We start from the raw sequence: 17,696 nt of genomic DNA on the forward strand, positions 1-17,696 counted from the left end.
ACACAAGGCTGTATGTAATAAAAAGAAAATTGTTGGAAGCATCCAACAGGTTTTGACAGTATTTGCAGTGAGAAATGTAATTAGAGTTTCAGGTCTGTGACATTTCCTCAGAACTGGAAAGGGTTAGAAATGTAATAAGTGTTGAGGAAGGGATAGATGGGATAATGACAAAAAGATGTTCCGAGACCGTATTAAATTCTGGAGAGATTTTGAGTTATTTTTCCAGGTCTAAATCAATTGGAGAGAGAAGGCGAAAAGTACCAAAAAAAAACAAATATGTGCTGAAAACAGGTTTGCTGTTGACTGGATAAGAAAAGTACAAACAAGGGAAAAGAAACAAAATGGAGCAGAGACCATGGTCTCAAATTGATTAACTCAGTATGATTCCAGAAATGATGGTTATATGAATAGGGGCTGGATCAGTTAGGACTCTATTCACTACAGTTTAGAAGAATTGGGGGGGGGAGGGGGGGATTCACATAGAAACCTATAAACGTTTAATCAGGTTATACGTGGCAAACACAGAAAGGATGTTCCGATGTCTGGGAAGTCCAGACCAGGGATCACAGTCTAAGGACGTGAGATAGGCTATTGGAATGACATAATGAGAAATCTCCTAACTCCAGTTGGTGAGCTCGTGAAATTCTCTGTTCCGGAAAGCAGTTGTGGCCAAACTATTGAATGTGTTCAAGAAGGAATTAGATATAAGTTCTTCAGATGAAATGAATCAAAGGGAATGGGGCGAAAATGGAAACGGGAAACTGAGTTGGATGATGAGATCATGATCACATGGACTGAATGGCCCCTTGCTCCTGTTTTCTATATGGGTTGGCTCAGTGGGCGGCACTGCTGCCTTACAGTGCCAGGGACCTGGGTTCAATTCCAACCTCGGGTGACTGTCTGTGTGGAGTTTGCATGTTCTCCCCATATCTGCATGGGTTTCCTCTGAGTGCTTCAGTTTCCTCCCACAGTCCAAAGATGTGTAGGCCAGGTGAATTGGCCATGCTAAATTGCCCATGGTGTATGAGTCAGGGGTAAACGTAGGGGAAAAGGTTGGTGTGGACTTGTTAGGCCAAAGGGCCTGTTTCCACACTGTAGGGAATCTAATCATATTGCTATGTTTATATATCCATATCTGGTCTCTACTTAAGCTTCACTGCTCCAAGGAAAACAATTGAATGCATTCAATTTTTTCTTGTTGCTCATACCTTCCTACCCAGGCAGCATACCGGTGATTCTCCTTTGCATCCTCTCCAAAGCAGTCATGTTCTTCCTATAATGTGGTGACAAGAATTGCAATCAGTATTAGAGTTATGGCCTGAGCACTTGCTTTAAATGTGTTGGCCTTCATTGATTTTTTTCAGCAATCAAGTTCATTTCTTTGCGCAAACAATGTACATGCAAAAGCTAAATATAACAAAATATGGACCAATATTTGCATGATTAGTTTCAACACTTCCAGAGAAATGAAACATGGAATTGGTTTAATATAGCTTTATTCTCTTTTAGAATGTTTTAGATATTAAAGTACAACAACGGGGATACATTGACCCAAACAACCTTATATTTGAAGAAATAAAATTCCTTGGCATGAATAGTGTTCCAACATCCGTCATTGTGAAACATGGTCAGGATGTCAAAACTTTATTGCCAGAAAATATCATTTATCATCATGCCACTAAGGTAATGGAAATATTCTAATAATCTCAATAATTTCTGCTAAAACCTGTTTTTTCTCAACTATCCCATTCTGTGCTTCTTCATCAGAACAGTTGAATTTTGTTTTGTCATTATCATTTAGATGTGAAAAGATATATTAATTATTCTCTTTGCAGCAGAAGTAATTCATTCCAGGGTTAACTTTGTTCTCAGATTTTAAATCTAATATATGCGGAGTGAGAATTAAGTAAGATTATATTGTTTTGTGGGGCAAGGTTGATAACACTAAAATGATTTTAAAGATTATGATCTATATACGTAACACCTGTTAGTTGCAAAGCAAATTCTCCTGGACTTCATTGCTGTTCATGTTGGACTATGATAAAGAAGACAAAGACACATATCTGCCTAGATGTTGTGTTTGAACATTTAGGATTTTCCTGTAAAATAGAGCTCTTTGTCTTTCTCCAATCATACTCCACTTTGACACATGAACCTGGAATGTCCACTCAGTGTAATCTATCACGATGTTCTTTGATCTGGTAATGAAATAATATTTTTATCAGTTAAATGGATTAGTACACTAGGTGTTCCACTGTGGCCAGGATTCTTGCGAAAAAAGCAGTAGGCTAGAATTTCTGACTATGTGTGCGCTCCAGAGGCAGATTTGTTCAAACTTTGGTGGCAAGTGCTCAAATATATTTTTGGGGCAACTGGAAATCACTAGTATTCAACAAGTGAAAAACATTTTTGTGGTCATTGGTACCATAGAAAGGAGAAAATAATTGAAACACTACAAATAATTTTAAGTTCACATGATTAACTGTATTATTTTGGAAAATAGACTTCTCATACACAAGAGAAGCATGAGGTACTGAATGAAGGTCATTATTTAAACCATTGTTTAGAATAATGATTAAAAAGGATCATATCCATTTAATTGACCTGTCCAATAAAAGTGTTTTTCTCTAAATAGGTTGCTTATTTTACTGGTCTTCAGCTAGAACTAGGAGAATCATATTCAATAGAATGGAATTCTTCTTCAATAATAAGGATTGACTGTCATCCTGAAGAACATGCAAATGAAGCTGCTTGTCGAAAGCGGGGTTGTATATGGGCAGTAAGTAATCGATGGACGGAAAATTATTTTAAGACAAAAAGTTATTTTGTTGGATACATTGATATGCATCTCAGTGTGTACACATACATAAATTATCTTAATATGCAGATTTGTACTTTGCAATATCAGTTTGTGAGGCGTTTGGGGAATGATTTTGATCATCAGTTGCATTTCAGGTTGCTCAAAAATGGCATGCAATTATTTTTTATCATCAGCTGGATGAACACTTCCACACAAACTTCATGTAAGTGCACAACTAGATGCAGAGTTGAGTCTGCAGCTACATGAGACCATTATCACCCCAGGCTTTGCAGACTCATGGCAGTCAGGATAATTTATGATCTTCAATATCAAATAATAAATACTGATAAATGTTTTCTTAAGGGAACATTTAGAATTCCATTATCAGTGGCAAACATGGTCCCAATTTTAAGTAGCTGCCATGAGAGATGCAGGAAAATCCAAGAGTATGCAAGAAACCCTAAAGGCATCATGTATATGTCAAGGTCTAATCAACCTTCTACTGTATTACCATATTATTATTGGATTTTCTGACCAATTAGCTTGAGCAAACCTGATAATAAAGCAAATGTGTTCACTTCAATGCTGGTATTTAAAGGTCAGACATGAAATTTGATGGATTTTGAAGTTAAAAATAGCAAAGAAGAAATTAGTAGTATGGGCTCCGCACATTCGTAGGCTGCACCTATTTTAGAGAGTTATAATGTTAGTCACCAGCCAATAGAAAATGTTGTACATACGTTTATTATTTTCTTGGTCCACTTGCTTGCTGATTAAAATCCTTCTGAGGTTTTCCACATTCTGTTTGGATTTTCTGCCAGATCTGAATGCACAACTACTGTCATCAGCCAAAAATTAGCAACGGCTGCACCTGAAACATTTTCTAGAGTCAGCTATTTTGAATATTGTTTAATTGACTGTCATTGGAAATCAGACGTCGACAAATGAGCATACAGGGCAGCAAAATTCAAAATTAGAGGTATAACTTAAATGTGTCATTGGTGGATAAGGGAGTTAAATGGAGTAAGGTCTTTCAGAAGAGGGGAAAATGTATTTTGCTTGCTGCTGTGAAAAGAATGATTTGTGAGATCCTTCACATATGCCCAGACACTCTCTGCCACTGCACTATGCCTTCAAATGGCTATGCTGGTGAAGATACTGCCAGACATCTTCTACTGGCATGTGCCTTGACAAAGAAGGTCTGGAGAGAGATGCAATGGTTTTTGTTGAGTATCGTCCCAAACAGCTCTGTCACACAGGACTTTGTGTTCTACAGTCTGTTCCCCAGAATGCACACTGAGAAAAATATCAGTTGTTCCTGGAGGACCATCAGCTTGGTGGAAGATGCTCTTTGGTGTGCCCAAGATAGGTTGGTCTTCCAATGACCTCGATTAAGTGTTGCCGACCGGCACATTCCATGGTCCAGGACTAACTAAAGCTTGGGGTAGCCCTGCCAAGGCACAGAGGGTAAAGACCATCTTTCTGCAAAAGTATAATGGGATCTGTCAGTTATCAGACCCTCATGGTGCCTCAAATGTTTGTAAATATTGTCCTGCATAAGTAAGAAATGCCTTGGGTTTTTTGCAACTGCAGGAAATGTCACATTCCAATGTTTGTTACTTTTCATGTGCAAAGAGTGTAGCGAAGTGCTTCAGCAACTATATATGTGCACAAAGATTGCTCATGAATAAAATATATTTTTGCAATTTAAAAATGTTAGATATATTGTACAACAATATAACTGGGCACCATTGAATGTAATATAGTACAGAATAGTTGGAAAAATAATCTTCCAACAGAAATATTCCTTCACTCAGGGATAGACAAACTATTGGAATATCAACAAACTCCCAAGTACAAATTAGTCACTGAATGAAGTGAAATGAAAACAAAATGGAATAAACCAGACTATTTACTTGTACCAGAAGCTTAAAAAATTTGAAACAAGCTGTGAAATTAAATCCCAATAATTCCAAAAATCATTGTTTTACAGATTCAAAAGCACCACTGCACCTCATCCAAGGTCACCCTTTTTCAGCATTCATCCAGAAAAATCTTTTTCTTATGGCTAGATGGGTCTCTAGAAAATCTGATAGCTTCTTCCTAAAGCAATCATTCACCTGAACTTAAATATTCACACCTTCACATAACCTCTTCTTGATTTTGTTTTAACACTTTCAGTGTGAAACTATCAGTAACCTTTACTTTAAGGTAATCTCTCATTAACAAATTAAATTATCTTCCCATTTTCTCAGAAGCAACTTTACACATGAAAGATATGCAAAACTGCCATGATCTGAAAATAAAACTAAAAAAGATCTCTCTCTCACTAAACTATGAGTGTTTTCCCTAAGCAAAAAAAAGTCAGAAATTTCTAACTGAAATATTGAGGCACATTTGCTTAGTTGCGAAATCCTCAACCCTCCTCAGAAAAATGAAAACCCAATAGTTCTGAAATCTAGCCTCTTCAAACTGTGTTTTTGAAAATCACCATGGCTACAAGAACACTCAAGTTAATTATTAAATCCCTCAGACACAAAGAAAAACCCATATGTCATTATATCATGATCCAAATTTAACATAAAATTATATTAAATATATATGTGTATACCCCAAATCATATAATCCATATCATAATAAGATGAAATTTAAAACTCAGAGGCTACCAAAATAGGATAGAATGAAGCTGTGGAGAGATTTGAAGGTAAAGACAGCAATTTTAAAGTTGACGCATTGTTGAATCTGGAGTGAATCATTGAAGGGATTATTTAGAACAGACATTAATACCAGATTAAAACTGTTACTTTTAGCATTGTTAAAGTCAATGAAGGATGGTAGATGGGAAATTCAACAGAAGGTAATTAGGATAATTGAAGCAAGTGATAATAAAAACTGTGAATAAGCATATCAGCAGAAATGTTGTGAAGGTAGAAATGAGCGATCATTCTGAAGGACAGGGAATGAGGATTGCAACTTATTTTGGAACTAACATATGTTCCAAGGTTTGGGATTGTCTTTTTAATTGTAACTGAATCATTGGCACAGTGGATGAGGTTATTGGTAAGGAAGTGGATTTTATTACAAAATTTATCTTGATCTTATAGCTCATCACATGAAGGAAGTTGTGTCTCATGCACATTAGAGTGGCACCAACCACCTATAACTTTAGAGTAGAGCTAGGTATCATTTGTATGACTGTGCAAGTTGCCCCCATTGTCAAACCAGCTATTCAAGGAATTACAAAGCATATTTTATGCCATTTTATATTCCATGTTTGACCAAAATTTGATGCAGCATCACATTTAATCTGCATACATTGCATGTGTGAGAAGATGTGATGTGGAGGTGCCAGTGTTGGACTGGGGTGGGTAACATCAGAATGCAGATGACACCAGGTTATAGCTGTTTTGGAACAGCTTGTCATGGAGCCCACAAGGGAGCAGGCTATTCTGGACCTAGTGCTATATAATGAACCAGACTTTATAAAAAATCTTAAAGTAAGGGAACACTTAGGAAGCAGCAATCATAATATGGTAGAGTTCAGTCTGCAGTTTGAAAGAGAGAAGGCAAAATCGGATGTAATGGTGTTACTGTTAAATAAAGGTAATTATGAGGGCATGAGAGAGGAACTGACGAAAATAGACTGGAAGCAGAGCCTAGCAGGGAAGACAGTAGAGCAAAAATGGCAGGAGTTTGTGGGTAAAATTGAGGACACAGTACAGAGGTTCATCCCCAAGAAGAGAAAGATTATCTGGGGAGGGATTAGGCAGCCATGGCTGACAAAGGAAGTCAGGAAATCTATCAAAGAAAAAGAGAGAGCCTATAAAGTGGCCAAGAGCACTGGGGAATCAGAAGATTGGGAAGGCTACAAAAACAAACAGAGGATAACAAAGAGAGAAATAAGGAAGGAGAGGATCAAATATGAAGGTAGGCTAGCCAGTAATATTAGAAATGATAGTGAAAGTTTCTTTCAATACATAAGAAACAAACGACAGGCAAGAGTAGACATTGGGCCACTTCAAACTGATGCTGGAAGCCTAGTGATGGGAGATAAGGAAATAGCAGGAGAACTTAATAAGTACTTTGCGTCAGTCTTCACAGTGGAAGACATGAGTAATATCCCAACAATTAAAGGGAGTCAGGGGGCTGAGTTGAGTATGGTTGCCATTACAAAAGAGAAAGTGCTAGAAAAGCTAAAAGGTCTTAAAATTGATAAATCTCCTGGCCCTGATGGGTTACATCCTAGAGTTCTGAGGGAGGTGGCTGAGGAAATAGCGGAGACGTTGGTTGAGATCTTTCAAAAGTCACTGGAGTCAGGGAAAGTCCCGGATGATTGGAAGATCGCTGTTGTAACCCCCTTGTTCAAGAAAGGATCAAGGCAAAAGATGGAAAATTATAGGCCTATTAACCTAACCTCGGTTGTTGGTAAAATTCTAGAATCCATCATTAAGGATGAGGTTTCTAAATTCTTGGAAGAGCAGGGTCGGATTAGAACAAGTCAACATGGATTTAGTAAGGGGAGGTCGTGCCTGACAAACCTTTTGGAGTTCTTTGAAGAGGTGACAAGTAGATTAGACTGGGGAAACCCAGTGGATGTGGTCTACCTAGACTTCCAAAAGGCCTTTGATAAGGTGCCACATGGGAGGCTGCTGAGCAAGGTGAGGGCCCATGGTGTTCGAGGTGAGCTACTGGTATGGATTGAGGATTGGCTGTCTGACAGAAGGCAGAGAGTTGGGATAAAAGGTTCTTTTTCAGAATGGCAGCCGGTGACAAGCGGTGTCCCACAGGGTTCAGTGTTGGGGCCGCAGCTGTTCACATTATATATTAATGATCTGGATGAAGGGACTGGGGGCATTCTAGTGAAGTTTGCCGATGATACAAAGTTAGGTGGACAGGCAGGTAGTACTGAGGAAGTGGGGAGGCTGCAGAAGGATCTAGACAGTTTGGAGGAGTGGTCCAGGAAATGGCTGATGGAATTCAATGTAAGCAAATGCGAGGTCTTGCACTTTGGAAAAAAGAATAGAAGCATGGATTACTTTCTAAACAGTGAGAAAATTCGTAAAGCCAAAGTACAGAGGGATCTGGGAGTGCTAGTTGAGGATTCTCTAAAGGTAAACATGCAGGTTGAGACCGTGATTAAGAAAGCGAATGCAATGTTGTCAATTATTTCAAGAGGGTTGGAATATAGAAGCACTGTTGTGCTCCTGAGACTTTATAAAGCTCTGGTTAGGCCCCATTTGGAGTACTGTGTCCAGTTTTGGTCCCCACACCTCAGGAAGGACATACTGGCACTGGAGCGTGTCCAGCGGAGATTCGCACGGATGATCCCTGGAATGGTAGGTCTAACATATGAGGAACGGCTGAGGATCCTGGGATTGTATTCATTGGAATTTAGAAGATTAAGGGGAGATCTAATAGAAACTTACAAGATAATACATGGCTTGCAGAGGGTGGACACTAGAAAATTGTTTCCGTTAGGCGAGGAGACTAGGACCTGTGGACACAGCCTTAGAATTAGAGGGGGTAAATTCAGAACAGAAATGCAGAGACATTTCTTCAGCCAGAGAGTGGTGGGCCTGTGGAATTCATTGCCACAGAGTGCAGTGGAGGCTGGGACGCTAAATGTCACAAGGAATTAAGGACTACGGGGAGAATGCGGGTAAGTGGAGTTGAAATGCCTATCAGCCATGATTGAATGGCGGAGTGGACTCGATGGGCCGGATGGCTTTACTTCCCCTCCTATGTCTTATGGTCTTCTGGTCTTATAGTTCGACAGGTTTATTTGAAATCACAAGCTTGTGAGGCATTGCCCCTTCATCAGGTGGAGTGGGAGAGAAGCACACAGGCACAGTATTTATAGGCAGAGAGATCAATGGGCAGAGAGATTAAAAGATCTGCTGTGCTCTTCCAGCACCACTAATCCAGAGCAAAAGATCATACAAGTGGCGTGAGTGAAGTGTGGAATAATAAATCTCTGCAGGTGATCACTGTGTCAGACAGTGTGAGTAAAGTGTCAACAGCTGAATAACGAGTGAAGGGATGACCTATAATCTGATTAAGTGAGGCAGAGAGATAATTACAAAAAAGTAAAAAAGAAGGTGATGCAGGAGGCAAACCAAATACTCAATTGTGATCTTGGATTAATTTGTACTACATGTAACCCCACCACACTGTTCTGTGTCTGTAATTTCTTTTACTGTTCTGTTTCGACACTAGCACCTTGGTAAATTGCTATGATCTCTCTACCTTAATTAATTTGTACATTTTTGGATTACGTATTAATTTGGTTAGACCCTCACAGTGCAACTCCCATTCCTATCATGTTATTTCAGTCATTTGGTTTGTCTCCAGCATCACCTTATTTTTAATGTTTTATAATTATTGTTCTGCCTCATTTAATCGGATTATAGATCATCCCTTTGCTTGTTATTCAGCTGTTGACACTTTACTCACACCATCTGACACTTTAATCACCTGCCGAGATCTATTATTTGGCTTGTTGACATCCTACTCAGACCATTTATATGATCTTTTGATCTCTCTGCCCATTGATCTCTCTGCCTATAAACTCTGTGCCTGTGTGCTTTTCTCCCACTCCACCTGATGAAGGGACAACACCCAGAAAGCTTGTGATTTCAAATAAATCTGTTGGACTATAATCTGGTGTCATCTGACTTCTGACCATGTGAGAAGAAATATTTACAATTGAGATGTAGCTGGAGTATGCCCATTACATGTCATAATGAGCAGAAGATGTTGATCCCACATTTTCATCCATCAAGCTGACTCTAACCCTGTCCTCCCTGGCCATTTACCCAACCAATTTCTAATTGCATTTCTCATTTAGAAAATGGCAAGTGACGACAGGGAAGACAGCTCCTCAGCAATGTACCTGCCTCACTGTCAAGTAACCCTCCAGAGTCTCTGTCTATTTTTACCACCATTTACCCCCCATCTCCCTACTGTGTATGCCTACCACATTAAACTTCATCTCTAATTGACCTCTCTTCTCCTCAAACCTAACATTACACATTAACCTTACCAACCCTTATCCTCTACAAACCCCCTGTGGAGGCCATGGACATGGTCACCACCAATAATCTGCCTTCTGTCGTGTACCTTGCCCTCTGATGCTGATCTTCATACCCTTGAGCTACCCCATAACTGTCCTTGCTCCCACCTCCACAAATGCTATTACATCTCCTGACCTTCCAGTCTTGATTCCCCACTTAGTTTGACAGTGTTCTCAACACTGCCCATACAAGCCTCCCCTTGCAGCTTCTTTAATGATTGACATTACTCCACCAAACCCCACCCCTGCCTCTCCAACCACAGACTGTATTTGGCCCAGACCTTAGACCAACATCACTCAGCAGCTCCTTGACATGTCTGACTAGATACCTGGCCACTATTTCACAGCTCCACAACTGATGATACATGACACCACTGATTGCTGCTGTTGGTACTGTAGAAGGAATTGTTGCTTACTCCCTTGGCTGCATTCAGACAGATCCCCGCATCCCTTGACAGTGAGTGTCTCAATCTGATGGCTGACAATGGTCAAGTCCCTGGACTATATCTCTCCTGTGTCCCTAACCTAATAGAACCAAAATAGTTCCTCAAAATGGCAGAAATGAGAGTTTTTGGCTCTCTCTGAAGCACTAACATGCTAACTGGCTTAGCATAGCATGGCACGGCAAGGTAAGGCATGAATGGTGTGAGTATACAGCTGGGCACAACGTGAACTATTGTTCATGGACAAGCAGATAAGCCTTGAGATGCAGCCTAGTCCATCGTTGAGTTGGGTGCCTGTCCCTGCAGCAAGGTATCCTTGTGGCAATCTTCTCAATGCTAGCTGCTGGTATGTTCTTCAATGCAAGTCTGTGTCTTAAAAGCAGCATGACAAAATATTGGAGAGGTTCCATGATGGTTGTGATGCATTGGCAGATGCTGGATGCCAATGGTTGTACATGAATGGTGTGTGTGACTGCTGCCCATGTCAATGCTTGAGATGTTGCTGGCAGTATCCAACCTGGAGGTAATTTGGAGCAAGCAATGAACAACTATCCCACCAGGTGAAGAGATGCCATGATGATTGTGATACATTGGCAGATGCTGGATGCCAATGGTTGTACATAAACTGTGTATGTGCCTGCTGCCCATGTCTCATGCCTTGAGATGTTGCTGCCAGGATCTAACCTGGAGGTAATTTCGAGCAAGGTTCTTGCTCTGGTTTCCAGACATCTCGTTTGGTTCATGAGTTTGACAAGAATTGAGTCTGGATATTAATGAGGTATGTTGTGACATTAACAAGGCATTTAACAAAGCTAATTCCTGTTCACTGGCATCTTGCCACTGCCTAGTGAGATTCGTGGTACATTGTCTCTCAAAAGCATATGTGAAGCAAAATGATCTTGAGATCAGTGGATTTGTCACCTGATACTACCACACATTCTACAATAGCCCATATTGCTCAAGCTCCTCAAGGATTTGCCCATAATGTTTAACGTTATGAAAATAATAAATTAAGCATTGCTTTTTAGTGAGGGAACAAATTATCAATGATCTAAATTGAAGCAGCGGTACAAAAAGGTCAATAACTCTGTTAGATGAATCTGAGATATTGAGATATTACTTCACATCTGTTGACAAATATTTAAATGCATTAGTTTAAACAAACTTGTATTTTCTCCTCATTTATTTGATATGAAACCTGGGTTTCTCTCTTTGCAGAGCAGTCCCGAAGTTTCTGAACCATACTGCTTTTATGAGAAAGACTACGGTTACCTCCTGAACAAAGACAAGGGAATTACAGTAACAGAACGTGGAATGACAGCTGAAATTATGAGAAATAAAGCATATCCAGAACGTTACCAAGGCATTACCCCAACTGTGCAAATTCTGCAAGTTGATGTCACATACCTGAATGACCATATGTTGAATTTTAAGGTAGGATTTCAATGAAAGAATGAAAGTCAAGAAAGCTGGGAAGTTTACAATTAAATAGAAGACATGTTAAATTTATAGTCTGCTCCTGGTAATTCAATGTTGTTCTTTGAGTAAATAACATTTGTGCCTCAAAATCTTTCACATGCAATAATCTAAATGGAAAGTAGAAATATGGGCTGTCAGCAGGAAGGCCTTCCCCACCCAGAGACTTCAGACAACAATTCTCTTATCTTAGGCTAAACTAGGAAAAAACATAATCAAATATAAAAACAGGAACATCTCCCTGTCATGAAGATCTGTCACTTGCAGCATCAAACGAGGTTAAACACGGCATTGGCAGTGACTACAAAGATTACCACGGCCCTGAACCTCTTCAAACTAGAGCAGTTGGCATGCCAAACATCTCTCAGTACAGCATCTTTTGTAGCATAATGTGGTGAGTAATAGGAAAAGGAAGTTAATAATGTTCCTGTGACCAGACAGAAGGAAGAGGAATGTGCAAATGGAATTTTCAGTACAATAAACTTTCCTATGGTGCAGGGTGCCATTGACTACAAAGATATATTTTGCAGGTATTAGAACATTAAAATTCTGAAAAACATTTCAGCCTCAGCCGCCAACCTGAACAAATTGCATCCAATTATACCTGAGTCAAGGCTCGTCCACTCCGACAGCTTTTCTCTTCTTTATTTCTCTTTCCTTGTTTTCTTTTCTTCTCCTTTCTTTTACTTATCTCTTGTCCTGAGCTCAGACAGCATCAATGGCAGCTAGAAATCCCAGCGTGCACCTCGTGATTTAGCTTACATTTCTGGGGTGTGCACAGGACCTGGCATTAAAATTGGCAGCTGCTACACTGGTGGCGGTTACATTGGTGAGGAATGTCCAGCAGCGAAAAGTGGCACCTGAGGGTCAGTGACTTTGTCATTGGTTGAGTCTGGCATCGGTGAAGCAGTGGTGGATGGGCATCACAGTGTCATCAATAAAGTGGGCCCAGTGGTGGGATATGCATCCGGACAAGGGCAGGTCCAGTGAGGTGGTGGCAAAAGAGAATTGGCCCAGCGGTGAAACATGTTGCCTGAAGAATGATGACTTCAATGTTGATAGGGTCCAGAGTAGATGGCAGCAGGGCGGTGGAGGAGGGACAGTGGTACAGGTGTTGTAGTGATGCGCTGGCTCAGGACTGGTGGACTGTCTTTAAGCACCATCTTCCTACTTTTCATTTTTTCTTAAACTATTCAAAATGGTGCTGGATTGTGGTAACAGTGGAAAAGATTTGCACTGTATTTTACTGTTTTTCTCATTGTAAAATACACTGTGAAATCATCCTTTTTTTCATGTCAATTCCATGTCCACGGTGGTCAGAAACTTTGTGCTGTGCAATGAATACCTTGTCACATCTCTTAAACCTGTCTACCATCTATAAGGCTCAAATCATGTATGCTAGACTACACACCAAAGGTGATTTGATGTAATCACACTGCTCATAGCTCCTGTGAATGCCTTGACAGACTTGACCACATGTGCAGTACTACTGTCTTGAACTCAATTTCTGTATTTCCCATCATTGCTCCTGAGCTACATACATACAATGCACTATTCCAATTTACCAAACCAGTTTTCATATAACCTCTCTTTCCTTTGAATCCTACTACTGAGGAGGATATGAGCATTGATGTAATGGAAACATTATGACCTCCTTGTTCTCCATCAAGTCATGTACCACAATGATTGGGATATTAATCATTGCTCCTTTATCTTCAGTGAACCAATATCCCAAATCTTCATTTTAACACCATCCAGTGTGTGCCATCATCATGAGGATTCCAGTGGTTTGCAGGGAAGATCCAACATCTCTTTCACTGGCCAAAGAAGTGTAGTTTTGTTCATGCTGACTATAGTCTGAGAACAAGTGTAAAAACTAAGCCAAGATTGACACATTATCCCACAAACAGGAAATGAAATAAATTTTAATTTGAGAACAGGACACTGAATTGGATAATCAGTCATGATGATATTGAATGGAGAAACAGGCTTAAACAGCCAAATTGCCTACTGTGCTTCTGTTTTCTATTTTTCTACGTTTTTATGTTTTAATATTGCTTGTTGAGGGAATAAGGATGGCCTACACTGTTAGATAAAATTATTGTCCTCCTCATAAGAGTACAATAACAGTAAGATAGCAATGTAGGACTTCTTTTATTCCTGAGCACCAGAATATGTCACAAGTAAGGTTGCTACGATAATACTTGTTAACTGCTAGAATTTAAGGATATTAATGACAAAACTTAATTTTTCTCCAGATTTTTGACCCAAAGGCGAAACGATTTGAGGTTCCAATCCAGCTAAACATTCCCAAAAGGACACAACATGATAATTCTACAAGACTTTATGAGGTTCAAGTTGTCGATTTTCCATTTGGAATCCTGGTCAAAAGGAAGAGTACGGGTGCAGTGATGTGAGTAACGGGTTTTCGGATCATATTTTATTTCTGATTTTACAACCAGTACTGATAATAACTTTCAAATTCTCGTACACAAAGAGAGATAAATAGTAATGAGATACAAGTAATCGATGCAACAAAGAACATAGTGGAACCTGATTATAGCAGATGATCCTTCTAATAAAATAAGTCCTAGCTAACAAAGCAATGAACTAAATCCGCAACAGCTGACTCTAGCTTTTCAGAACTGATTGATTTTTTTTTTAAATTGAGCTACTGGATTCAATATGATTGAATACTGCTTACAAAGAAGCAATGCTTTCAGTGATACTTTTAATGTAAACTTTTGCAAGTTTATATAACCATCAAAGGTTTTCAGCTCAGCCATAAAATTGTCTCTCTTTTTGCTACAACTGAGTAATTTGTTATTATTTTTCTTGAGAATTTGTCTTTGAGCAAATTGTGAATGTTTTAAAAATTATTATGAATCTCTTTGAAAGCTTAATGCCTAGTTAATTATCTTGCTACATCACAAAACAGTCTAAAATAACCAAAAAACATCAATTAGCCACACACAAAACTGACTTACCCTAAAATCAGGCCTCAAAAACTCTTAAAATAACAGCTTGGTTACAGAAATGGTTACAGAAATACTTAGGTTAATTATTAGCTATAGGCATGTAGAAAATTCATTGATTATTATCTCAGAAAGATGGTAGCTAGAGAAAGTGTAATGCCCACTCAAGGAGAAAGGAGGGAATTTATCCTGGGAGCCAGAGGAAGTGGGTGAGGTTCTCAGTGAGTACTTTGCATTGGTTTTATCAAAGATAACAACATGGATGATGGTAAGTTTAGGGTGGGGTATATTGATATTCTGGGGCATGTTGGTGTTAAGGTTCTTGAAAAACTTGAAGGTAGATAATCTTATCAGGGCCTGATGTGATCTGTCCCAGGATACTGATGGAGGCAAGGGAAGAGATCCAGGATACTATGGGCCAGTGAGTCTTACACCAGTTGATAGGGAAATTATTGGTGAAGATTCTTACAGATAGGGTTAATTTGTATTTAGAAAAAAGTCATATTATTAAGGGATGGCCAGCGTGGCTTTGAGCATGAGGGGTCTTATGTCATAAATTTGACGGAGTTTTTTGAGGAAGTGATGAAGATAATTGATGAGTAGATGTTGTCAACATTGACTTTACTAAAGCATTTGACAAAGTCCCCAAGATAGGCTGGTCCAGTGGATTAGATCACATGGGCTCCATGGTAAGTTGGTAAATTGGAACAAAATTTGCTGGGTCATAGAAGACAGAAGGTAGTTATGGAGTGATGTTTTTCAGATTGGAGGTTTGTGACCAGTAGTGCAAGGATCAGTGATGGGACATCTGTTGTTTGTAATATAAATCAGTGATTTGGATGAAAATGATAGGTGGTCTGATTAGTAGGATTGCAGAAGACACATAAATTGGTGGAGTTGTGGATAGTGTTTTGTGTGTTAAATGATACACCAGGATATAGATCTGTTAGAAAGTTGGATGGAGAAATGGCAGATGAAGTTTAATGTGGACAAGTGTGAGATGATGCATTTTGGGAGATCAAATGCAAAAAGAAAGTATATAGTAAATGGCAGGATCCTTAGGTGCTCTGATATACAGAGGGATCTTGGGATACAATTCCATAGCTGCCTGAGAGTGGAAACACTGGTGGATATGGTGGTTTAGAAGGCATCCAGCATAAAAGTTGGTAATTCATGTTGCAGCTGAAGAAATGTTAGTTAGGATGCATTTGGAGTGTTGTGTATAGTTCTGGTCACCACACTGTAGAAAGGAAGTGGAGGCTATGGAGAGGGTATAAAACAAGTCTATCAGGATGTTGGCTGGATTGGAGTATATTAGCTGTAAGGAGAGCTTGGACAAACTTGGATTGTTTTCACTAGAGTGTCAAAGTCTGAGGGGCAACCTAATAGAAGTATATAAAATTATGAGGCCTGGATAGGGTGGATAGTCAGAGTCATTTTCCCAAGGTGGAAATGTCAAATACTACGGGTCATTTAAGGTGAGAAGCTGAAAATTTAAACGAGATGTGCAAGGTCTTTTACTTACAGGGTGGTAGGTACCTGGAAGCAAGGGGAGGTTGTAGAAGCAGTTGTGATAGCAAAATTTTAGAGATACTTAGACAGACATATGAACAGGCAGGGAATAGAAGGATATGGACCATGTGCAAGCAGATGGGATTGGTTTAGAATGGCATCATGGTCAGCACAGACACCGTGGGCTGAAGAGCCTGTTATTATGCCATAGTGTTCTATGTTTGTCATAGGTTTGTCATCTCCAGATTTGATTACTCCAAGTTTCTTCTGGCTGGTCCTTCCCTCCAGATTCCATATAAAAAAGTATTCAAAACTCTACTGCCAATGCTATCCCAAGTCCCACTCACAGATCATGCCTGGGTCCAATGTTTTGCAGATTCCTGATGAAGGGCTTTTGCCCAAAATGTCAATTTTCCTACTCCTTGGATGCTGCCTGACCTGCTGTGCTTTTCCAGCACCACTATAATCCAGACCCAATCTTTTGCATGCCTAGCCCAATACCTCAACTCCAAAATTATTTTTATCATATTTAAATATTTTCATGATCTCTCCCAATCTCATTTTCCCTTACCACTCTAACTGTTTGTTCCTCTGAGTTAAACCTATGTCCATATCTACTCTTTGCACCCTTCCATTGGTTGCTGAATATAATCTCTGGAATTAGATTCTTCTTAGATTGATCCACCTTTAAGACCCTCTTTAAAACATTTTCTTTTAGCCAAGGCTTTAGCTACTCTTTTAATATTTCTGTCTTTAGCTCATGTTGAGACTTATCTGCTTACTCTTCTCTGAAGAAAGATTAGATATGGTTTTCCCTGTGAAACTCAGTATGCAAATACTAGAGGTTGTGGCTTGTAATTGTTATATAATTTTGTACTTTATATATATATTCAAAAATGTTTTCTGTGCTATTCCAATATTCTTTATAAACCTTGGCAAGAAGTTTCAAATGTATTCATTAATGTCTGATTAGATGTCCACAATTATTAATAGATACTGGTAATTAAGGCATGCAGACATAACATTCTCTTTGTGCCAGAATCAAGAATCTTGCCCACGATCAGTGCAAATTAGAAAATTGTACAGCACAGCTTTAAGTTTTGACAAACAATAATTGAGAGGAAGTAATATACTACTGACATGGACCCAGAATAGTGACCCATAATTGTCTAATGTCATATATTTGAAATGACTAACTGTTCCCTTCTACATTAGACATACTACAACAAACTCCTACTATGTTAGCATCTAATTGCATGATTTCATCACATTAAATTGCTTTGATTATGCAAACTGTTAATTTCACTGTCCCAACTTATATATTAATATTGTCTTTGGTGTGAATGCTTAAGAATTTGCACTTCATAATAGCAGTCTAAACTAGATTAGAACACTGTTAGACTTTAACTTTGTCATGA

General features: G+C 39.1%; 1 protein-coding gene across 6 annotated transcripts in view; it reads left to right on the forward strand.

Annotated features, from left to right (window-relative positions):
- Positions 1-17,696, forward strand: part of si (sucrase-isomaltase) — a 236,353-nt gene that overhangs the window by 158,305 nt on the left and 60,352 nt on the right. For all 6 annotated transcript variants that reach the window (XM_087993626.1, XM_087993627.1, XM_087993628.1 and 3 more), the window contains exons 24-27: positions 1,510-1,683; positions 2,636-2,779; positions 11,534-11,749; positions 14,050-14,204. In XM_087993626.1, coding sequence (XP_087849752.1) covers positions 1,510-1,683; positions 2,636-2,779; positions 11,534-11,749; positions 14,050-14,204 — 689 coding nt within the window. The remainder of the gene's footprint in view (positions 1-1,509; positions 1,684-2,635; positions 2,780-11,533; positions 11,750-14,049; positions 14,205-17,696) is intronic.

The sequence above is a fragment of the Chiloscyllium plagiosum genome, unplaced genomic scaffold (assembly GCF_037043375.1).
Source record: "Chiloscyllium plagiosum isolate Xiang-an unplaced genomic scaffold, Cpla_swu_hap1 HiC_scaffold_13, whole genome shotgun sequence".
NCBI lineage: Eukaryota > Metazoa > Chordata > Chondrichthyes > Orectolobiformes > Hemiscylliidae > Chiloscyllium > Chiloscyllium plagiosum.